The sequence below is a fragment of the Mustela nivalis genome, assembly GCF_964662115.1.
Source record: "Mustela nivalis genome assembly, chromosome: 7".
In the NCBI taxonomy this organism is placed as follows: domain Eukaryota; kingdom Metazoa; phylum Chordata; class Mammalia; order Carnivora; family Mustelidae; genus Mustela; species Mustela nivalis.
In genome coordinates this window covers 101,905,575-101,930,036 of record NC_139026.1, presented here as the reverse complement: position 1 = coordinate 101,930,036, position 24,462 = coordinate 101,905,575, and the positions used below count along the sequence as shown (strand labels likewise).

The following is a 24,462-nucleotide window of genomic DNA, read 5'->3' as shown; positions in this document are numbered from 1 at the left end:
TGTAATCCTTCTATTCTCTAACATGTGTCCAAAGAAGAGAGATACAGAAAGTAAATTGGAACACATTATTCAGTAAAGCCTTTGATATCAGAGATGGTTAATGGAATTTGTACCAGCCCTGGGAGAAGTGTTTTTCTCAGATTTCTTGAGTCAGCATGAACAGTTCTTGAAAAAGAGTTCCAAAAAGATTGGACTTCAGATCATCTTCCAGATTTAGGTTGAGCCCCAGGAGAGAATGGTGAGAAGGAGAAACTGTTCTAGTATTTACAGTTCCAAGAGAGTAGTGTGAGGGCCCCTCGGTGGCTCAGTTGATTAAGTGACTTCCTTCGGCTCCGATCACGATCACGATCCTGGGGTCTCGGGATGGAGTCCTGCATCAGCCTCCCTGCCCAGCAGGGAGTTTCCTTTTCCCTCTGACCCTCCCCCATCTCATGCTCGCTTACTCGCTCTCTCTCATTCTCTCTCTCTCAAATAAATAAATAAAATCTTTTTTTAAAAAAAGAAAACTAGTATGAGTTTTAGAGTAAGTCAAGCCATTGTCATCCAGTTTGCAAATAAATTCACTTAAAAGCTGAGAAGTAACATTACTTACTAAATGTCACCAAGTTTTGATTGGTTTTCCATACACCATTTACACTGCTGCCTCATTTCTGAGGTCCCATCAAATTATCATTAATCTCAATTTTGTTTCTCTTGTTACATTTGTGACAATTGAAGAAGGTGTAAGTTTATCCAAAAAGCTTAGAATTTCTCTCTGTCAGAGAGTACAAATGGTAGTCTAGAGGTAAAATCTGGCACAGAGCTGGGTTTTGTTAGGCCTGTAGTCTGTTTTATTTTAATAGAATTAATTGCTGACATTTAAGAATTTGGAAATTTTGCCCCAAAATCCAAATTTCAGGCTTCTCTCAAAAAACAAAATCAGATTTAGCTTAACCTCCATCAAGCTTCCAATGTAGCAAGTGCTACCTGGAGCTTGGTGGCTAGACAAGCTATGGTCATTTCCTTCTCTTGTTGTTTTACATCCTGTCCACTTCCCTCATTTATGGGACTTACCTGGCTTCTGAGGGCATTGGAGTTTTTGACCCTGGCTCTGTATATAATGTTTGCATGCAGATCTTAAGACTCTAAGTAGCTATTCTTTATGTCCACCTCAAGAGGTGACTGCTAAACAATGTAAAGTATTTCACTGGATTTGGGCAGAATGTTCTGCCTTTGGGATGATCCTAGCCAGCCAATCCTGTAACCAGGGTGAAGAAGAAAAATCGTATCCATCCTGTGCTGTGCTGCCGGCATCCAGGAGAGCCCTAGTCCAGGAGACCAGGACTGAAGTGCCCCGGAGATGGTTGCTTGCCTAAACTCAGGGTTACTTGGCACCTGCACTGGGGAAGCATCCAGTGGCATGGCAGAAGGCTTGATGCCATCCATTCAGACAGCTTTCTCAATGCCGGCAGCTAAGAGAAGATCAGCTTTGCTTGTGAGTAATGTGGGTTCTCACCAGAGACCTCTAAATTTAAAAGGGGGGGGGACATTGTGCTTTGGGTCAAAGTGGAAAGTTTTTGGTCTTGCTGAATTAGTCTCTTTTACATAAAAGGAAGATGGTATGAGAATTCCGAGCACTTCTGCCTGGTTTTAGTAGCCTTTCCATTCTACCCCTAAGGTGCCAAGATAATTAAAAATGTTCCAGGGCTGCAAAAATTAATCATGAAAATAGAAAGAATACAAAGAATTTCTACTGTTTGGTCTCAGAGCTCCACTTGAATCAGAGTCCCGTGAAATATGATCCTGGAGGAGTCCCGCGCTCATCCTTTGAGCTTGAAGTTCCATTCAACGTGAAGTGATACATTCATGGCCAATTCCGATTTTTACCTAGCTTTCTAAAGGCTTAAAAGGGACGCTCTTATGATTCTAAACAACCTGCGCTTTGGTTCTAATAAGAAAAAGGAGTTATGCTTGACCTTGAAATTTTATCCTCATGCTGGCCTAAGATACCCGAAATTTGTTAAAAGCAGAATGTACTTTTGAAAAGGCTTGGAGCCCGAGGACAAGCCCGAGTAGATTAAAGTGCTCTCAGTCCCTCCGGTGCCCAGGACTGACTCAGCGACTTCCTGAAAACCTTCATCACTTACTTTACATTTATTTTGTTTTCTTCACTTGCCCCCTTTCCTCACACCCCCTCCTCATTTTTCCTCTCTTACTTCTCTCCCTCTCCTCAATTCTTTTCTCCTTAAGCTGTGTCTCTTGATCTCTTCTTGCTCTCACCTTTCCCACTTTTTCCCCAGTCTGTTAGTTCATTGTCTTTCATTTTTGTCTTTTTGTGACTCCTGCCTCTACATCAGACACAGGGGTCAGAAAATGGAGGCAGGACAGTAGAGTATCCCCCAAACTGAGAAGGCACTTAACGATCAGAAAGCGAAGCAGGCCAATCCACACAGTTGACTGAGTCTCATTCAGGGTAACTTGCTGGTGGAGGTTGGGGCGGTCAGTGATCCAGCTGCATGGTTATTTTCCACAAAGTCCAGACCTTAGTCCACAGATTTTGTAGAGCAAGCAAGGGGTCATGTGGGGCATTGTAGTGAGATCCACGGTTCCTTCACATGCTCCTCGAAGGGTTTGCATGCACCTAACTGACAGCTAACCTGTAATTAGATCTTGTGGCCCTACCTGTGCAGGTAAGGAAAAGACTTTGTTGCCTCTCACAGAGTCATGGGAGGCCAAAATGTGCCTCCCCTAGCCTGGCCTTGGTGGGCATTTCTAAAGTAGGTGAAGTAACGTCCAAGGGTCCTGGAACACACACTTCCATGGAAGGTGATCCGGCAAACATGGACAAGATGGCGGGCCAAAGATGGAGTCACTGTTGTTCGTGCTCCCACCACAGAGTGCTGTTTAACAGAGTGAAACTGAACAGAAGTAGTACACAGTTTGGGCAGAGACGTGGGAAGGAAAGTTTCAAGTAAAAGGCCATGTCTAGGTCATGGATGTGTAGCTAGGAAAGAGGTGGAGAGAAGCTCCCTGGTACTGGGGATTTGGAGGAAGGGCAGTGTTTCACAACAACACACTGGGCTATTCCCACATCGATCCTATTTAAAAATGAATCTCTTCCAGATAAAAGCAGCTATGGGAATGAGTGGACCTGGCAGAGGCCATAAAACTTAGTATCTGAGATCTTACAAAGAGCGTATCAAGAGGTATAATAAGATTAGGAAATCCTAGCAGTTTTACCTTAGTATTTCTGAACTGCTTTTTGTTGTGAAGATTAAATGATACAATGTCTTTTAAGAAGTGTACTTTTTAAAGTAAATTATAAGACGAATGGACCCCAAACAAGACAAGAAAGGTAGAAGATAGGTATTTTAAATAATGTGTCATTTTAAGCTACTTTTTTAATTTAAAACTTAAATCTAATTAAAGGAAAATAGAAGTCAGCTCTTTTCATGTAGGTACTTATAAATCCTTCCATTCCATATCCTCAGTATTGTATTGAATGTGGGTGACATTTTTCTCCCTCATCTAAATTAACATAACGTAATTTTAAAAAATCTGTTGTTAAGGATTTGGCAGGAAATGTCATTTTCTGGTAATTTCATCAGTTAGAACATAGTTCTACAGCTATCTTTTCTAATGTGAATAATATGCATTTGTTTTTAACTTAGTAAATATATAAATTGAAACATTCACAATAGTAAGTGAAGGTGGAACAGAATAAAAATAGTATCCCTTACCCTTTTAGAGGATTTTTTTTTTTTTTTAAGATTTACGTGTTTGAGAGAAAGAGAACACATAAGCATAGGGGAAGGGACAAATGGAGAGGGAGAGAGACTCCAGCACTCTCCACTGAGTATGGAGCCCGGCATGGGGCTCAATCCCACGACCCCAAGATCATGACCTGAGACGAACTCAAGAGTTGGATAGTTAGCTGACTGAGTCACCCTGGAGTTCCTAGAGTATTTACTTTTAAATCCTCCTAGTAATTGATGAGCCCCTGCTTATCACGGTGCAATATGGAACAAATTGCCATCTGTGTAATACCCTGAACTTTCCAGATAGTCCTGTGCCTGGGGCTTTGCTCAGGCTGCTCCTTTTGCCCATAATACCCTTACTGTACCCACCCCCAACTTGGCACTTTCCTACTTGTCTGTCAACTCCAGTTTACGTGGGCAGTTTGCTGTTTGTTCCTGTGTGTTCTCCCAGCACATGCTTCCATTACAGGATTTACTGCATTGCACTGTAAATGATGATCATTATAACAACAACAGTTATTTGTTTTCATGTCTGTAGACTAGGAGCTCACCTGAGAGGCCCTGGGGCACGGCACGAAGCAGTTGTTTTGTTTTCCCAGAGCTCAGCACCTGGAGGGTGCTCAGTAAATGTTTGTCGGATGACTAGCGGAAGCCTTTCTTTTCTCACTTGCTTACTTGTTAAATGGACATTGTTGAGTGAACCTGTTGAATTCCATTTTTTGCAGATTGTGTGGGTATAAGTTGCAGGGATCAGAAATACCATTTTAATACAGAGTTTGGCTCATATCTGAGGATAAAATAAAAGAATGAAATTTTTGATATGAAGGTAGTCTATCAAATTAGATATTTTATTTGGTACTTTGAAGGGATACTGTAATGAAGAGAATTAATGTTTCTGACATTTGAAAAGATTTATTTATTTTTTTATTTGAGAAAGAGAGAGCACACAGTGGAGAGGGGCAGAGGGAGGAGAGAGAATCTCAAGCAGACTCCCCACCGAGTACGAAGCCCGTCTCGGGGGTTGATCTCACAGTCCAGCTATCACCACTCTTGAGCTGAAATCAAGAGTCGGACATTCGACCGACTAAGCCACCCAGGAGCCCTCTGTTTTCTACAAGCCAGTTTTAATGAGCTGGTTGCTGTTCAGTATTTTCTTAAGCCTGAAAAATCTTGAAAGATGCACATATTAATATACGTGTGTGTGTGTGTGTGTGTGTGTTTTAATGGTATCTCTTTTAAGGCTTTTTTAGCCTGAAGCTTGAAAGGCATTTATTCTATGATCGAGAACTGTGAAAGTCAGTAAATGTAAACTTTATGTTGAGGAGCACAAGCACTTGACCACTTTCTGCTTGCCTTGTATCATCACCTCCTGGGCCAGAGTTCCAGCTCCTGGGAGCCAGAAGTCATTGGAGCTCTCACTTACTGAACTATAGTTAAGTCAGTGTAAGATATAAAGTTGCCAATAGCAATTGAATGAAAGTCTGTGGTAGAGACTTAAAGAAAATTAAGTGAAATGATTAGTGTTTCCTTTGGCATTTTCCTAGATGAAGGTATCCTCTGTGGTAGAAGTAGAATATAAAATTCCTTTAACTGGGAGATGTGTAAAATATGATAGTCAGTGGTTTTAACTAGAGTCTCTTCCACTGTTCACCAAATAGGGCATGGTTAATGGGGGAAACCTTGTGGGGCTGGATGCCAGAAGGACCTGATGGAGCAAAGAAAAAGGAGGTAGTAATGTGACAATGACCTTGGGGAGAGGGAAATGGAAAAACCATTTTATGAATTAGCAGAATTTGGGTCCTGAGTCCATAATGTACATAACTAAGCCTTCTGACAACCTGCAATCTTTACTAAAACATTCACCAGAGATAGTTACTGAACATCTATTATGTGCTCTATGGAAATTTAAAGACATGATATTTGTATTCAGGGATTTATAATCTGTGTAGTTCAAAGCTTTACAGTAATTTTAACATACTAGCAATTTATAACAGTTTACAGTTTAAAAGAGCAACTTAAATAAGCACAATTTAAGAACAGCAGTAGTAAACCTAAATTCACAGTTTCCCATAAAGTTACAACATTCAGGAAATACTAGGGAATTAGTATTAGTCACTTAACTAGTTTTTATAAAATATTTGAGTTTTTCAGGGAAGGAAGAGGTTCTTTTGGCTTTCTTAACTAAGTAAATACTAGGAATGTAAACATTGCTTTTCTAAATGATGCTAGCGAGATTCTTGGAAGTTAAATTTTATTTGATACATTAAGTTATATACAGTGTCTGTATACATTCAAACAAATTACTTAGAAGGCCAACCTGGATCACTTGGGCTTGCTTTGTGTAATTATACATTATGCGTAATTGTTGAACATTATAATTTTATATCATAAACTTTGGAGTCAGACAAACCCGAATGGAAATCTAAGATTTAGTACTTAATAATTGTATGACTTTGGACAAAATATCCTCTCTCTACTTTGGTATCCTCTTCTATTTAATGGAAGCACTACATAATATGATTGCTGTAAAAATTAAATGAGCTAAGCTGTATCAAGTACCTGTCACGGAATCTGGAACATAGTAAGAACTCAATAAGTATTCTCTTGGTATTTACCATGTAAATGGTAAATTGCTTGGGAGGCTACATTGTACACTTTAAAATTATAATTACTGCAATGAGGAGAAGAGCCTTAATTTGAAAAAGGCTCAGTTTGGGGGGCCTAACTGGTTCCATCAGTAAAGATGTAACTCTTGAATCTCACAATTGTGAGTTTGAGCCCAGTGTTGGGTGTAGAAATTATTACTTAAAAATCTTTGTTAAGCCTCTGCCTTTGACTCAGGTCGTGATCCCAGGGCCCTGGGATTGAGCTGCCACATCGCATCAGGCTCTCTGCTGAGCAGGGAGCCTGCTTCCCCCTCTTTCTCTCTGCCTGCCTCTCTGCCTGCTTATGATCTTTCTGTCAAATAAATAGATAAAAACTTTTTATTTTAAAGAAGTTTTCCATTCTTAAAACTTACTCCAAAAAAATATGCAAGCTTTTCTACTTATTCCATGAGACTTCATGTTGAATTATATCAGGAAAGAATGTCAACGTTTTGAGAATGCCTTGAACCTTTGAAAGTTCAGCAACACAAGCCATTCCAAAATGTAAATCTTAGATCAATGGTTTTCACACATGGTCTTTTTCTGGTAGTAAAAATCAATCTACTAATACAGCCTGAAATGTCCTTGCTTAATTATGGGGAAGTTAATGAAATCTTACCTCTTGTGCATTCCAAATACAGGCAGGACGATGAATCATTCAGCTCTGTACTTCCTTAAACTGGCCTTTCCTGCAATGTATTACACTGCAATTGATCCCCTTAAGTTACTGCCTTTTATCCTGGCTAACTGGCTTTCATGGGGGGAGGGGTGCAAATTTGTTTTCCATACTTGACTTGAAAATGTTATCTAGGCCAAAATGTAATATTTGGCTTTCAAAGGCTATGAAAACTGAAGCATTTATACTAAGCTTTTATCCTAAAATAATACTGAGGTTAATGTCCTTTCAAATGAAGATGTTGTAATGACAACGCAAGGAAATGTGTGCAGCCTCTCTTTAAGTGTCAGAAATGTTGTAAAATTGACTTTACTTTTATATCCCAAACAATGAAGATTAACTGTACCAAGAGGACAGTTAACCTTGTTTTATTCCAAAAGGTTTTATCATAATTCTACTCCCTCCACAAACGTGCTAGCCATCTCTAGAGTTCTAGGATGAGAACATGGTTTTTAGCTTAGAATGGAAGCAACTTGATTTCATATAAGTCTATGCTATTTAGTTTGCTTCAATTGTTGGTGATTCCCTAATTTAAAAGTAGAAAGACTAGAGACAGGCAGTAACCTGGAAGGTTACATTTGGTCCAGCCATTTGAAGCTTCCTTCCCTAGAATATAACTCTTCTGGGCCAGAATATCAAAAATATCATTTTTACTTTAAGGAACTACATTTCCATTCCCCAAATTTGCACAGCCTTCAAAATCCTGCATATCCTTTGAAAGCAGTACAGGGTCAATGCCCTTTGAAGCTGTCACTGATGATAATCCCAATTGGCCCATGATCATTTCTTTTCTGAAAGTCCTTTAGGCTATGTAGTCAATATTATCAAATGTAGAACATCTTTCTTCTTTTTTCATTACATATTTTATGATAATTGGCCAATACAGTTCTTTACAAGATGAGGACGTCTTTTCATTTCTTGTTAAAACCTTTCATTTTCTTTGGAAGGGTGAATAGACATCTATAATTAGCAGTCATTCTGCAGTTGAGGAGTCCAAAGAAGTCATTCCTTCTCCAAGGTCACACTCCTAACTGCAACTAGTGTCTTGCCTCCTCTGTATTCTGTCCCATACGTGCATTGTGCTTAAGTTCTGTCTTCTCATCAAACCTGCTAATTCTTCAAAAACCTCTTCTGATGAGAACTCCACATTTCAGATTTCACCTATGAGAAACTTGGTTGCTAATATCCTCAGATCCTAGAGGAGCTTTGTCCTAGAGATGGGCCACATTTCTAATTTTAGATTTTTTAATAGTTATTTTTAAGAAGTGAAAGGAAACAGATTAACAGATAAAGTTAATGTCAATCATGTCTTTTCAAAAGCCAATGTCTAGAGTTTTTTCCCAGTGTCCACATTTTTAAATGTCAGCATTAAAATTATCAGTGAGACATTTTTACATCCTTCCTTCTTCCTAATAAGATGTTGAAATCTCACGTGTATTTTTACCCTGCCAGCACATCTCAGTTTGGACTAGCCACATTGGAAGCTCTCAGTGTGACTAATGGCACCATATTGGCCAGCACAGCTCTACAGGTTTCTCCACAATGTGGTTGAAAATCAGCTTCTGCTTTCTGATAGCAAATTAAATGGAAATACTTATTAGTTCCACACCAGATGACAGAAATGAGTGATTCATGACTAATTAAAATAATAGGCTTAGGCAGGGGAGAACATGAATACCATTCATTCTTGTGAGAGTTTTATTGTTGGTTTGTTTTGCCTAATAATTCATAATTCAAACAGGGAGCCATACAGTTTACAAAAGAAATTCTGATTTCTTGAGGTGTAAGATGCTTAGCATTTCATTTATTTAATTAGTTATTTGTGTGATTTTCTGGAATGCAAGTCTGATTATGTATCCTCCTTAAGCAGAATTGTTCAGTCCTTTGCTTGTGTTTCCTGAAGTAACCCAGTGAAAAGATTCACTTGGGTATTTAGTGAAAATCCCCCATTCCAGGTCCTGCCAGACCAACAAGATAAAAATAGCCAGCCAAGGGGATTGGACACAGGTATTTTTAATAAGCACCCCAGGTGGTTTTTATCATCAAACCAGTCTGGGAAACTGACCCAAGATAGAAAATCTTACTCCTTAGTTCTCTGCAAGGGGCTGCCCTAGGCTTATGACCAGACCCCCTAGCAGTCCAGGGTTGGGTTTCCACAGCAGAGACACCCTTGGTATAAGTCTCCTTGTTCTCTCCCTCCTCCTGCAGGTGAGTTTGCTCTTCCTTCAGCCCAGAGTACCCTTACCCCTATGTGTATCAGCAAACTGCTAGGTCAATCTCAAGGTTACCTTCTCAGTGCTTGCCCCTCTGCCCAAGTATGGAAACTTTGCCAAATACCTCCATTGCTCTTTGACACACATACTTTAAGACCCTGAAGGTCACTGGCTCTCACTGTCTTCTCACTGAGGATGGGGCTCTGGACTTTCTGCCTGTTCTCTATAGTGCCTAGTAAGGAGCCTGGCACAGAAAAATGGTCAGTGAATATCTTTGTAACAAAAGCCTGCAGATGCTAGTAATAATAGCATCTTTACATTTTCCCAGGTGTTTTGCAGATGGCAGCGTGCTTTTCGTTTCTACTCATTTAATCTTCCCCAGTCTTGTGAGGTGGGACTGTTCTTTCACAAGGTGAAAATTGAGAGGTTAAGTCACTCGTCCCATGTCCCATGATTTTTTTAAAAAGATTTATTTATTTATTTATTTGAGAGATGAAAGAACATGTGCAAGTGGGGAAGGGAAAAAGGGAGAGGGAGAGAGAGAATCTCAAGCAGACTCCCCACCGAGCACAGAGCCCCAGCTGGGGCCCTGAGATCATGACCCAAGCCAAAATCAAGAGTGGGACACTTAACCCTGAGCCATCCAGGCACCCCTGCCGTGATTTTTAATACTACCACTAGAACTCCTGTCTGTGTCCATATTGATGTCACCTAATTTCTGTGTGAAGTATAAGAGAAGTATAAATCTTGGATTTCTACTGAAATAGAGAAATGGTCTTTGTTTATGTCTTTAGATTTTTAAAAATTTTATTTATTTATTTGACAGACAGAGATCACAGTGGGCAGAAAGGCAAGCACAGAGGGCAGCGGGGGGTGGGGAAAAGCAGGCTCCCCGCTGAGCAAGGAGCCCGATGCGGGGCTCGATCTCAGGACCCCAGATCATGACCTGAGCTGAAGGCAGAGATTTAACCCACTGAGCCACCCAGGTGCCCCTGTGGATTTTTTTTCCTCCAAATGTCTAGCATAAAAAATGTATTTGCACCTGGCAGTTAGCTAATTGGCAACTGAAAGAGTGTAAAAATATTCATGTAAGTAGTAAGCATGTGAATAATTGACAGAACCAGTTAGAGCATCACTGGGTTCTTCTCTGAGACATTCCATTGGCTCTTACCTATCATTTGGGAAAATACCTTTTATTCATTAGGTAAAGGTACTGATAAATTTTAACAGAATGTATACTTTTTAAATTATCATAAGGAAAATCTGACCAAATAAGACTATGAAATAATTGAGATGGTTTGTGACAACTTAGAAATGTTGCATTTCTGTCTGCTGAGCGATCGTGAGAGTCACACCCAATCTATCGATTTTATGTGCTAGTGCTAGTCATTTAGTAACATATTAAAGAAGCAGTCCCATCTCATGGACTCAATCTTTCCATGAACTATGCATCATTCTGTGGTCTCACACAAATTTATTTCCAAGGATTAGGACTTCCCTTTCTTTATCAACTATAGGAAGAAATGTCTCTGTTTCCTCCTTCCCAAGACAATTTTGTTTTATTTAGTATTGTCAGCAGATTTTTATAGCTTAGAGGAACTGTTTCAATTTTGCTTAACAGATTGAGTAGTTTGAAAGCGTACTTTTTGTGTACTATTTTTGGATTGTTAATGTTGATACTTTCTGTGGTGGCACTCTTAGATCAGAAATGAAATAATAAGTCTTTTTTTCAAAAAGCAGCAACTTTTAGTCCTGTTAAAATGGCCATTATTATTATTTAGTAGGTCCTGACCTAGATTTAAATAATGACCGCTTAGAACCTCCTCAGAGATGGTATTTTTCTGCCTAAAAGAGATTGTGCTATTTGGGAGTCATGGTAATAAGCCCCTCCTAATGTTCTATTAGGCAAATCTTTTCTATACCATTAGAAATTGTGACAATTAACACACCAATGATGCTCATAGTTAGTAAATTTACTATTCTGGCTTACAAACAAATTCAGGATGAAGTAAAAATACTGAAGCAAGAACCACCATGAAGACATCATTTTAAAGTACTTACCTTTATGTTGTCAAATTTGATTAACTACTAAAAAGTGCTAGGCATGGGAATATGAGGAGTTATTTTGTTAGTACTGTTATCGTCATTCTTAGGAATGTATTCACAACGAAAATTTCATGGAATTGTGATACAGCAGTATATCTTTTGTATAATAGCTGTAAGTCACATATTTAATTCACCCACTGAAAGTGTGTAATTCAGTGTTTTTAGTGTGTTCACAGGTTTGTAACCATCACCACCATCACTTCTAGAACATTTTCATCATCCCATAAAGAAACCCTATACCCCTTAGCAATCCCTCCCATTTCTCCCCAACTCTTCCAGCCCTAGTAACAACTCAACTGTTTTCTATGGATTAGTCTCTTCTAGACATCTCATAATGTAATCAGTTTCCGTTCATGACTGATTTCATTCACTAAGGTTATGTTTCCAGGTTTTATCTATGTTGTAGCACAAATCAGTACTTCATTCCTTTTTATGAAGCCTGAGTAACATTCTATGGCTAGACCACATTTCGTTTATCTGTTCAATTTATGGACAAGTGTGGTGTTCTATTTTCCAGCTATTATAAATAATGTTGCTCTAAATATTTGTATATAAATTTTTGTGTTTTCATTTTTCTTGGGTATGTACCTAGGTAGAAGTAGACTTGCTAAGTCTGTGTTAACTCTATGTTTAACCCTTTGAAGAAATTACAGATTGTTTTCCAGAATAGCTGTGCCATTTTGCATTCCCACCAGCAACAAATGAGGGTTCCAGTTCCTCCACGTCATTACCAACTCTTGTTATTACCTGTCTTTTTTATTATTATAACCATCCACACAGGTGTGAAGGGGTATCTCATTTGCTTTTGAGTTGCCTCTTCCTGATGGCTAATGATGTTGAGCCACGTTTCATTTGCTATTGGCCATCTGTAGATCTTTTGCGGAGAAAATATCTGTTTAGATTCTTTGCCCATTTTAAAAATTGGATTACTTGTGTTTTTGTTGTTGAGTTGTAAGAGTTCTTTATCTAGATAGAAGTTCCTTATTAGATACATAGTTTGCAAATATTTCTCCCAATCTATGAATCATCTCTCCACTTTTTTGGTGGTTATAGCTGTATATTTTATACAGGACATTGTGTCTTACAGGCTCTTCCACAGTCTACCACTGTCCATTCCCCTTTCCATAGCTTCCTGGTACATTTCTTCATTACAACACTGATGTACTGATACTATCAACTTGGGATTTATATTTCCTACCAGAAGGAGTTGTGCATCATAAATCTTTGTAACTCCTGCCTAACACAAAATAGGGGCTCAATAATGGCTTGGTTAACTAAATTAAAATGAAGCTTGAGTCTCAAAAAAATGGTCCAGGTCAATACTAGATACACGAAAGCTAATAGAGTCCTGCGAGAGTGTCTTTAAAGAAGGTGAGTGGGAGGTTGCAATCCCTTCTACAGAAGTAAGACTCACACATTTTCGAGAAATCATTCTTTAATGTGATGCTTTCACCAGTTCCAGCCCTCATGATGACAGTGGTGCTATGTCCTGTAGCCCCCTGTGGTCCCATGAAGGATTGATAAGGTGTGGGGTGCAATACATCATTGCCTTCTTTGATCTGTTCTGAGCGGTGAGCCAGAATTTATATGACTGTTTATTTTACTCATTTATTAAAAAATCTTTTCAGTTCATCAGTGCCATATAAGGTTAGATCACGTCTAGTGAGGTCATGTTAATAAAGCTTTACCATACGTGCAGTGAAGTGAGCTCCTCTGACATTGTGCTGCCTTCGGCTCTGGTTTGGTATGAGGAACCCAAAGGTTTTCTCTTCCTAATAAGGCATGTCTTATGGTAGTACCTTTATACTGATATTTTTTTTTTCCTTATTTTCTTTTTTGATGATCTTTACCTCATTTGTCCCCAACTTGTCTAAATTAAAGAGGTGATCAAATGAATTCTCCTTCAGTTTTTGGAGCATGTTTTATTTTCTTACAACAATACCCTAGATTCTGTCCCTTCACATTTTCCTTCCTAAAAATGCTGTTACTGTCCTGTTTTCATGGGGAAATTACAGATAATATGAAGTAACAGTTACTGCCTGCAAAAAGAAGATGAGTTTTTTTAACCGTTTAAATATAGTCCTCCTTCTCAAAATCCCCTAGCTCTTGATTTTTTAAAAGATTTTTTTAAAGATTTTTAATTTAATTAATAAATAAATAGAATAAGTTTTATTTATTTATTTGACAGAGAGAGAAATCACAAGTAGGCAGAAGTAGGCAAAGAGGCAGGCAGATCGAGAGGGAGAAGCAGGCTCCCTGCTGAGCAGAGAGGCCGATGCGGGGCTCGATCCCGGGACCCTGAGATCATGACTGAGCCGAAGGCGGAGGCTTAACCCGCTGAGCCACCCAGGTGCCCCTAGTTCTTGATTTTAAACACTGAAGGAAGCAAGCAAGAGAAAAATCTAAGAATGAAACTGAAGAAGGAAGCCCACAGAATTTTTGTGTAGTTCTATTGAGATCTGTACTCTTGGCCACTTTTAATTCTTATTTGGCACTAACACTGCTTAAAAGAGGAAAAAAAAAAAAAAAAGCCTAGTTGACAGCCTAAGACGATTGATTTATTTTCTCTTAGCGCAGCAAGATGTGCTAAAATTACTAAATCTTAAAAGACTGACTGAGATTCCTGAATGAGAAATATCCCCACCCTTGATTTCTTTTTTCTTCATGAAACAAAAATAGTTCTGTATTTGTGGGGAAAAGAGTTTGGCAGACATGGTGATTATAATACTGTATTGAAAAACACTTACTTTGATTGACTAAAAACCAGATGCTGTTCCTGGTAGTTAAAAGCCTGTAATAATGTTTTCACTCTAGTGATCACCACACTTCTATGCGATTAATAATGGCTCCCCCAACCTAGAGGTAGAGAAACCAAGGAGAGGACACTTGAGAAATGCTTCCTACGCTCCCCAGAGCAGTGTTGCCTGGAACATGACCTTACTGAGGGCCTCATTTCATAGTTATTTGGGCCTTTTTTGCCAGGATAAAGTATTTAATCTCCTTAAATCTCAGTTCCTTTTTTGTAAAATGAGGATAATACTCCTACCTACTTCAGTAGGGTATAGAATAGTGTTTGATTATTGTTAGCCATTATTACATTGAGCACGTTTCCTGACTCCCCATTGAGAATTTGACTACCCTTCTGTTAATGAGTTTGATTAAACATGGCCAAGTGTATACATACATATTGTGAACTCAGTCTTTCCCTGTTGAAGAATAATAGGAAGGAATTGAGATGTTATTTGGACATTGATTTTTCCTCTCTCCTTTTTAAAGATTTTATTTTTAAGGAATCTGTACACCCAGATGCACCCAGATGTGGGGCTCAAACTCATAACCCCGAGTTCAACTCGGGGGTGGAGAGTTACATGCTCCATGGACTGAGCCAGCCAGGCGCCCCTGGACATTGATTTCTATCAACTGTACTCAATGAGATTCAGCTCTCACTTTTAGGGAATACGCACTGACTCCGGGAAGGATGAAATAAAGTTTTCCAGTATGAATCTGCTTGTGTGGAAGAGAACCCTGGATCTCAGACAAGAATAAGTCCGTCGTTATGGCTGTATCTCATTTTCCAGAACACACCGTTTTCATTGTAATAGTTGTTTACAGATAGTTTTGCATGATACGCCTTTGCTTTTGTGTTTTCCCTAAATCATTGAAAGACTAACCTTCACCTTCCGAATGTATTAAAATCATCAAAGGATTCTCTTCAGGATTACATGTGTCAATAGAGCTGTTAGTTTGAACGGTGTATAAAAAGTGAAGACCAAGCGAAGAGCCTTTGATGTTGTGACCAGAATAATGAAGTGCAGTCTCAGGACTCCATTTATGAATGGATTATTTGGATATAGAAAGAAATTATTTTTAGGCACAACATTCCTATAAACCCAGAAGCTACATGTTTTACAAACTAGAAATTTATGCACTAAATACAAATTACCAGCTGTCAGTTTCTGTATGTGCCAACTGGCAAATAGGCGGTGGTTCAGAAGTCTGGAAGAAATGATGCTCGCATCTTTGCCATTCAAACTCATAAGGGATAGTTGAGGGAAAATGCTGTTGAAGAAATTACAATGTACGCAGCACCTCAAAGATGTCACGTGTCATGAATTGTTATCTCCAAGGCTTTAATTTTTTTGCCTCATGACTCCATGCATGTTTGTGGCATTGCAAATGTAACCCATGTTTCTGTTCTAATTTCTGACATTCTTTCCTGGGACTTGCCTCATTCTTTTAAAGGGTCAGCAGATTATGTAAAGAATGAATCTAGACCCAGCAATCTCGTAAAGGTCCAATACAGAGCTAAATGTGTCGTAGGATTCTTTACCTTTATTTTGCACATACCAGCACACCTCACTGATTTTCACAAAACCATCCAATGGATTCTCTTCTTTTCTTAGAAATTCGAGCTCAGCTGGTAGAACAGCAAAAATGCCTGGAACAGCAAACAGAGATGAGAGTTCAGCTTCTCCAGGACCTGCAGGATTTCTTCCGGAAAAAAGCTGAAATTGAGACGGAATATTCTCGGAACTTAGAGAAGTTAGCAGAAAGGTTCATGGCAAAGACAAGAAGCACTAAGGATCATCAACAGTACAAGTAAGAGAGATTTGACTCAAATTTGTCTTTCCAAGGTGATAGCCTACCTTCTTAACACCTCCTTGGTTTTAGAATTTTCCATCTTTGAGAAGCTGTTGATTAGCATATCTCCATATATAAAAGGCAACTCTTTGCATTTATAATTTATGAGCATCAATGTATCACATTTTAAAAGTGATCTCTTGATATTTTTTCTTGCCAGTAAATGTATATTTGTGGATAACTTTATAAATAAAGAAAAGGTGTGTGTTTATAAAATATCTGATTACAGAAAAGTGGGAGTCACTCTCTACCAGGTAGATGTTTCAGTGGGCACATTTAAGATGGCTGCTTCTTCAAGCAAAGATCTCAGGATTTCTGTAGTGATTTGAAAATAAGCAGTAGGGGTTGCTTATGTTTAGGTCCCTCCCCGCCCAGTCATATTTGTGGTTACTGCAGTTGAGACTGACTTAAAACAAGGATCTTTAGGAAAATAATATGACCAAATGCAATTAAACCTTGAATTAATTAAAAAAACAACAACTTTGATGTACTTCCTTTGTTTAAAAAATATATACAGATTTTCTGATATGAAATTTGCTTTGTAATTTAGATCCTAGAGACAGACAAGTAGGCAGACAACTTTAATGGAGAATCCAAGTACTGTGACAGGGTAAGTGCAGACAGACCCGATGGAAATCCATTTAGTAGTGGAGATAGGGAAGGGAAGGTCAGAGAAAGGTCTTGGAGGAAGTGACACGTAAGTGAAACATGAATGACTAGTTGGCAAGTTGAGGGGCCCAGAAGAGGAGGTTCCAGGCAAGGGGAACATCCTGCATCAGGGATTAGAAGGAAGGGGTGTAAGGCAGTTTTGTGGAACAGAAGCAGTTGGGTGGGAGCGAGTAGTGAGGTGGTGAGCAGTGTGGCTCCAGATGAAATTGTGCCAGGTCCAGGAGGCTTGTAGATCACACTTGGCAGTTTGGACTTTGTCCTGAGAGCATGAGAAGCCTTTGGAGAGTTTTAATTAGAAGACTGGCCAGCTCAGACCTGGACTTTATTTTTATTTTATTTTTAAAGATTTTATTTATTTAATTTGACAGAGGGAGCAAGACAGCACAAGCAGGGGGAGTGGCAGGGAGAGGGAGAAGCAGGCTCCCTGCTGAGCAAGGAGCCCAATGTGGGGCTCCATCCCAGGACCCTGGGATCATGACCTAAGCGAAGGCAGACACTTAACCAACTGAGCCAGCCAGGCACCCCTTAGACCTGCATTTTAGAATGATGACGAAGACCACAGATAGGACTATGGACGAAGAAGCCATAGTGGACAAGGGAGACCATGCAGGGGGCTCACAGTAATGGCGTGCACTAGCAACACTAAAGGGACAAAGAAATAGACTTCTCTGGGAGATAATTAAAAGGCAGCACAATCTTCCGGAAATATAGTAGACTAGGTAATCTGAAAAGTATTTCTTTTATAAAACCCCCAGAAATGCGATTAAAATATGATAGACATCATTTTGAATGTGTAACTGAACTCATAGGAAAGTAAGGGAAATTTCCAGGGGCCAAAAAAGGAAGAGGAAACCGAAAACTCAAGTGGACATTTATATCCACGCTTTAGTCCCATATGGGGACTAAAGGTGAGGCCTGTGCAAGGTAGGGCGGTGGGACTAGAGGTTTTCTACCGGCAACCCTTTTGCGCTGCACTCCAGCATAAAATTGGGACCAGCACAACGACTGTCTCAGTGCGTTGGTAAAACAGAAAACCACCAACCCCCTGCAACAACAAGGCCTGTCTGCTCAGCCTGAGCTGCAGACTGGAGGGGTGTCAGAGAGGCCTGTCTTTGTCTTCATCGCTGGCTTTGCTGTTTTCTTTTATACCCTTCTGTGGCCTTAGATCCTACATAAAAAGTAGGGTGGGCAGTATCCCCAGGGTACTTTTGCAGAAGCAAATGCAGAATAATTCTAGATAGGGAATTTTTTTTTTTTTTAAATGGCAGCCTCTCGTGTTGGCCCAACATAGAAATAAATCTTAGTCATGGTTTCCAGGGTGGACAGATGTCCAATGTACTTGAAAGAGACTAGAGCTGGAAAGGAGACTGAAGCCAGTACTCTATTATAGTAACTGTCCCTTTTTAAAGTAAGAAAACAGCCCATTCACCCATTCAGTAAATATTTTTTAATATCTTCTGTGCACTTGGTAATTGGTTGCAAACTGGGTATGAGCCCATGCACCTTAGTCTGATCCCTTAGGGATTCAGCTGCTCCTTTTTCTTCCTCCCAGTTTGTGGATGTGTTTTTGTCAAAAGGTAAACCGTTTGGAATTTTCTTTGACTTGGGTAAGTTTATTGAATATGGGAATGAAGGTAAGATGGATAATGAGTCTACAGAAAGGACAAATCAAGGGTAGGAAGAAAATCAAGGACAGACTTGATGAAAGAGCTAGATCTGGTTCGAATACTGGCTTTGCTGTGTGGTTTTGGTCATTGCTTACCCTTTCTGAGCCTTGGTTTCCTAATTTGTACAATGAGATTTTGTGACCATTAAATGTGAAACATGATGAAGTGCTTGATGTGACTGATAGTCGGCATGGATTATGTACTCAGTGTTTCCTCTCCTCTCCACCAGATACTTGTTAAGTCCTGGGCACAGCACTCAGCTTGGGGATGTTCATCATGTAGTTTATTATGTCCTTAGCTTAGAGTTACCTCTGACAGAAGACCAAGGCTTAGATCAGCCTTCATCCTACTCAAAGACTCTGAAACCAGCTTTGGTCTTAACAGCAAATCAGCGTGCCTCACTAAGCCTCACTTCTCTCACGGATAGAGGGGATACAAAGAATTTCTGCCTTGAATTGTAGTGGTAAGGATTATGTAGAGTTACTGTGTGTAAAGTCTTTAGAACATCCCCTAGATAAAAATAGCGTACTTTGTAGAGCACTTATTATGGATCTAAGTAAGCATTAAAATATACATATATTAACTGAAATAATCCTCATAAGAATCTTATAAATACTGTTATTTTACCCATTCTCCAAATGAAGTTACAGGCACAGAGAAAAGCTTAAACAATTTGGCCAAGATCACGTAGCTATAAGTGTAGCTGTGGGAATTGAACTCGAACAGTACAGATCCATATTCCTTAGAGTAACTGATGCATGCCCGACAGCTACTGCTGTTAGTGGTATTGGTATTTTGATATTGTTATCATTTATTAAGGCAATATTATGTGTTTATTCAGTGAATGAAATAACATTTATTAAATGCTTACCATGGGGAAGGCACTTAGGATACAAAGACATAGGAGATGTTGTCAAAGTAAGAAATGTTCTCAAAGAATGTATGGGTTACTTCAGCATAAAGGACACATGTAAAAGTCAGTATAACAAGGTGATCTTTATCTCTTAGGCTCACAGGATAGAGAATGTCAATAGAAGGGCTGTTGTCTGTCATAGAACCAGTGCCCCTTGCTTGATGGCTTTGAGAAAAAAAGGACATTTTCTAGGTTGGGGCTGTAGTTCTGCTGTGCCAGGAGGCTTTTCTAGTGTGAGCCAGGGCTAGGACCCCAGAAGAGGACTTTCCCCCTGCACCTGTTCCTGCTTCTACTTCCGTCCTCTACTTTCTCTTCCTTCTGTAGAGCGTTCGGACTTGATTCATTATCAAATCCTGAATCTGAGGAACATATAGGCAGAAAGTGCTGACTTAATGATTTCTTTCCTCAATTAATATTTAGAGTCATAAGTGATCATGAGTCGTAGAATAACATGTCTGATACAGATGGCTCTAGTGTCCCTGAGTTAGCTTAAGCCTCTGGTGCCTTTTCTTCATTTTTCAGTTAGACTTCAAAAAACAAAAAGCATTATACTTTTTCCTTTTTTTTTTTTTTTTTTTGAAGTAGTAATATCCCAGTTAGTTACTTGTTTTGCTTGGAAGTTTTCTTTAAGATTTTTTACAAGTCGTCTTTTGTGGTTTATATTCACTTTTAGGCTTATTATCTAGAATAAAATGAGGTAGGAGCACCTGGCTGGCTCCATAGGTAGAGCATTGCTGCTCTTGATCCTGGGTTTTTGAGTTCGAGCCCCACGCTGGGTGTGGAGCCTACTTAAAAAGGTGAATTAAAATAAAAATATTGGAATAAAACAAAGTATGTTTACAAATGTGGAATAGTTTAGTGACAAGTTATAAGTCAGTAAACTTCTTGGTTCTGTTCACGAGCCTCCCAAGAATGTTGTCAAGTTCTGATTCCCAGGAACACATTTTGGGAAGCTAATGTTTATATATCAGGGGACTAATAAATAATCCTCAAATGTATGTTCCACGGAAAGCATACCTAGCCAGATCTCTTTTCCAGCAGCAGACTGGACATTCAAAGCAGACTTTGTGCGTAGTGGCAAACCACAGTCTGTCTGTGAGACAATAGTCAATAGATTTTTATGTAAATATAACTACTTTCTTCACAATGGGGTGTTTAAAGCTGAAAGCCTGCCTGTGATTGTGTATATTAGGATCCAATGGCCCATGTCAGGAGTGTGGGTTTTGATTGGTGTTCTTGGTCCAATTTTTTTTGAGTCTAGGGAATTGCTGGCTTTCCGCCATCACAGCGTGGAAGGCTCTTCTGCTGTTTGCTGAGTAGCCCTCTCTGAGCAACACCCAGAGTAGGAAGAAGAGCGACAATACCCATCTGTTGTGGCTCCTCGTGTGCCTTGGTGACTTCCCTCAGCTGCTTGGACAGCTTCGAAATTGATGGTAATTCCATTTTTTTTTTTTTTTTTTTTTTTTTCACTTCTCAGGAAAGACCAGAACTTGTTGTCTCCAGTGAACTGCTGGTATCTGCTTCTGAACCAAGTGAGAAGAGAGAGCAAAGACCATGCAACCTTGAGTGACATCTACCTGAACAATGTGATTATGCGGTTCATGCAGATAAGTGAGGACTCGACCAGGATGTTTAAAAAGGTACTTTCCATCTCAGTCCTGCCGCAGTGTACTTTCCCATAACCTGTGCCCCTAAGCACGACTGAGAAGGGTCTGGTGCCTTCGTTCCTTAATTGTACTCCATGAGTTTTTAGCTAAAAGAAGGAATATTTTAAAGACACAGAATAAAAAAGTTTAGCCGGAGCAGGCGTATGTACAGAGTTGTAAATTGCTGAATCTGTGACCTGAACAACGTGAGCAAAATTGCGAAATGAGATGTACCTGCAGATTGCCCGTCTGTCCTTAGGAACGCATTGCCTACAGCTGTGAAAAATGAAACCAGAGGGGAAAAGCCTTAGAGTCTGTGTTTGGTGCTCACACATGATCAGACACTTGTGAAGGACAGGATAACCAGATGCGCTGCTCTCTCGGGAAAATGTTATCATGGTTTTTTTCTTTGCTCTCAGCAGACTAGCAGCGGAGGTGGTGAGAGGATGACATGAAGACAATCCCAGAGGGCACAGAAAATTCAGGCTCTTACATGCCAGAGTGCTTCCGCCTTCCCAAATCCATTTACAAAATAGGAGCTGGGCTTTTAAGCCTTCTTATCATTGTTACTACTCTCAGCCAGCTCTCAGTAATTTTATTTTTGTTGAGAACAGTCACAGAATTGGACCATATCCTGTGTGGGGAATGCAGCTACATGCCCAGTAAGACTGGCTTTCCTTTTCTATGTTTATAGGACAAGGGTTCTCCCCACCTATCCTCAGCTTTGTGCTAGTAGCATGTGGTGCTTATATCCATAACTGTACTCTGGTCAGGAAGTAAACATTAGTTTCAGAAAGGGGGGGCCACCTTGTAGATTAATGACATATTTATGTTTCAAAGGGGCCCTTGGAAACAAAGATGTAGTGTTAGGCCGGCCAGCTGGAAAACCTCTCAGCTGTGTTTGATGTGTCCACGTTAGGTTCTCTTTCTGACCCAGAAACAGAATTTAGCAAACTCCAGGTCCTCTTTTGCTGTGTGAAATAGGAAAAAAAATATAAATGATTCAAACAAAGGAGGAACTTAAAACAATTTGAAAGAGCCTATTAAGATAAGAACAGATAGAGAAATGCCCAATGGATCTTAAAAACTAGAAATGTGAAAAATAGTTTATAGAGCCATGAAAATGATTTTCTCAGGTGTCAGCTCTTTCGGCCAATGGCTCATTTAGTTCATTGGGGTTTTTGAACATCTATGAGCAGGAGATGGTGTTAGGTCTTGGAAAGGCTACGTAGAGGATGAAAAACCAGTCCTCATGCTCAAGAAGGTCACATTCTATCCAAATTTGGATGGTGCTATGTGATGCTTTAGGCGTGGGAAGGCTGGCCTCCATTCAGCCACACCGTCTCAGCCAACACCTCAGTCGAATTCATTTATGTATCTATTCAACAGAACATCTTTAAAATGCCTGAGGAAGCAGAGTTAAAAGACACGTCCCTGCTTGCACGGAACTCATTATAGTAATTAGCATTTACCAAGCTAAAGGGACACACAACCTGCTGTGGGAGCTCAGAGCTGAAGATCTTAAACCTTTTGGAAGGGTCAGGAAATTCTTCACAGAAGAGCGAGGATTGGAGTGAGACCTGTAGGAGAAGCAGGTGGTCATCAAGCAGCAAAGACAACTGTTCCAGGGAAAGCGGTAATATGGTGTGTTCAGGAAAGGGTTTGATGTCCCTGGGCCAGGGTCACGTGGGAGTTGAGTGCTGGGATGTGAGGCTAGGAAGGATGGTTGTTATAGAAAGGTGCTTTGTATGTCTTACTAAGATGTGAGGATTTGAATTTTGTAAATCAAAGTCCAGGGCTTGATACAGTTGGTAGAAACCTGGGGCAGAGAGTCAAAGAGACTTGGGGTTGAACGCCAGCTCTTTTGGCTTCCTTGCTTTGTGATCTTGGGAGATGATTCAAGAGATTCAAGAGTGTGCTTCACTCTTGCAGGGGGTGGGTAAGGCAGGATGGGGCAGAGGGAGAGAAGCTGAACCTCAGGCTGTGCTGAAGCTAGAATGGTCCTTTGGAGTTGTGTCCTGTCCAGATGAGGAGGCCTCGCCTTTGTTTTGCAGTCATTGGATTTGAGCTACCCTTGGGGAGGCTCTAAGTAGTGTTAGGGTGAAGCAGCTCCTTTTGGTGGAGGGTTGTTCCCAAGGGCAATTCTCAGAGCGGGATCAGCTGTGAGTTTCACCAGCCGATATTCCCAGTTGTTGGGGAAATAACTTCTCGGCTCTTGAAGAAAGAGTCTGGGGAATGTACAGTAAACACACAAGTGCGTGTGTGTGTACACACACACACACACACACACACACCGCCTGTTTGCTACCTAGAAGTTTTCTTCCTTCCAGATTTCCTGGGACTCTAAAGAAGTCTAATTCTTGGAATGCTGTTTATAGGGGACTACTGGTTGCTTTGGCATTTAGTGGGGCAAACCATCTTCTAACCATTGCTGACCAGCTGGAGAGTAAACAGTCATTACAGTTACAGGTGTCGAATTCTACCTTTCTCAAGCAAACCCAGCACACTACATCCCACACTTTTCCATATATTGTTGCTGGAAAAAGAAAGTGTAAGAGAAGAAGGCAAAAGGGAAAGATCGGAGCTTATTGAGAAGCCAAACCAGCCCGCTAGGACACATTTGTCAGGAAGAACAGGAAGCTAAATCCATACCTATCAAGCCCGGAGAACTTTAGGTCCCTTTAGATTAAAAAGCAAGACTAGTCTCTTCTGCCGTTTTTTTTTTTTTCTTTTTTTTATTACTAAACCTTTCTCTTCAGTCCAGCTCTTCTTCCATTATAATGGTTCCAGAAGCGTATTTTCTATCAGAATGGAAAGAAATCATCAGAGCTAGTCTGAAGTGACCTTTAGAACTCTTATGGAATTCTTAGCACAATGCTTGTCTTTTTTGGGGAGAGGATTTTGAGACTTCCTCATTTTTTAAAAGTATCCCCATGTCTGTATGGAGATGGAGCGAGATAAATGCTGGGTACGTGACAGGTTCAGCCTCTTACACAGCTGTATTGTATTCCATCTAGCCAGCAGTAGAAAATCCTTTTACCCAAACTGTTCTGTCAAATAAAGAGTCTGAAGCAGGTAATTCTAGGAATGTTTTTGTGCCAAATGGACATAACAATCCGGAAGATACTTAGAAAAATATCTATCTAATTCCATGCATAGGTATAAAGAATAGGTATAAGGAATAGCTTTAAAACTTAAATTTTAATCACATCAGAAATAGTTGTGATTTTCAGCAAGCAGAAATGGTGAAACTGTGTTAAAAAACAACAATATTCAATTACTCATATATTGATTATTTCAGATTTAGGCCTTTCCAACTGTAAATGAACCCTGTTGGTCAGAATTACATGTAGTGGTTCATCTTTTAGGCTCTGAAATCAGATACTTTTGGTCATGTATCTTGGCTTTGTCACTAGCACGATCTGTGTGGGCTTGGAAATATTTGTAAACATTTTAGGTCTTTGTTTCTGCATCTGTAAAGTAGATATAGTGACCTATTCTGGGTAATTATATGGAGGATTCATGAGTCATCCATGAGAAGCCACTTAG

General features: G+C 39.8%; 1 protein-coding gene across 2 annotated transcripts in view; it reads left to right on the top strand.

Annotated features, from left to right (window-relative positions):
• SRGAP1 (SLIT-ROBO Rho GTPase activating protein 1) overlaps positions 1-24,462 on the top strand; it is a 269,866-nt gene that overhangs the window by 118,825 nt on the left and 126,579 nt on the right. For both annotated transcript variants that reach the window (XM_082742529.1, XM_082742530.1), the window contains exons 2-3: positions 15,781-15,976; positions 20,745-20,907. In XM_082742529.1, coding sequence (XP_082598655.1) covers positions 15,781-15,976; positions 20,745-20,907 — 359 coding nt within the window. The remainder of the gene's footprint in view (positions 1-15,780; positions 15,977-20,744; positions 20,908-24,462) is intronic.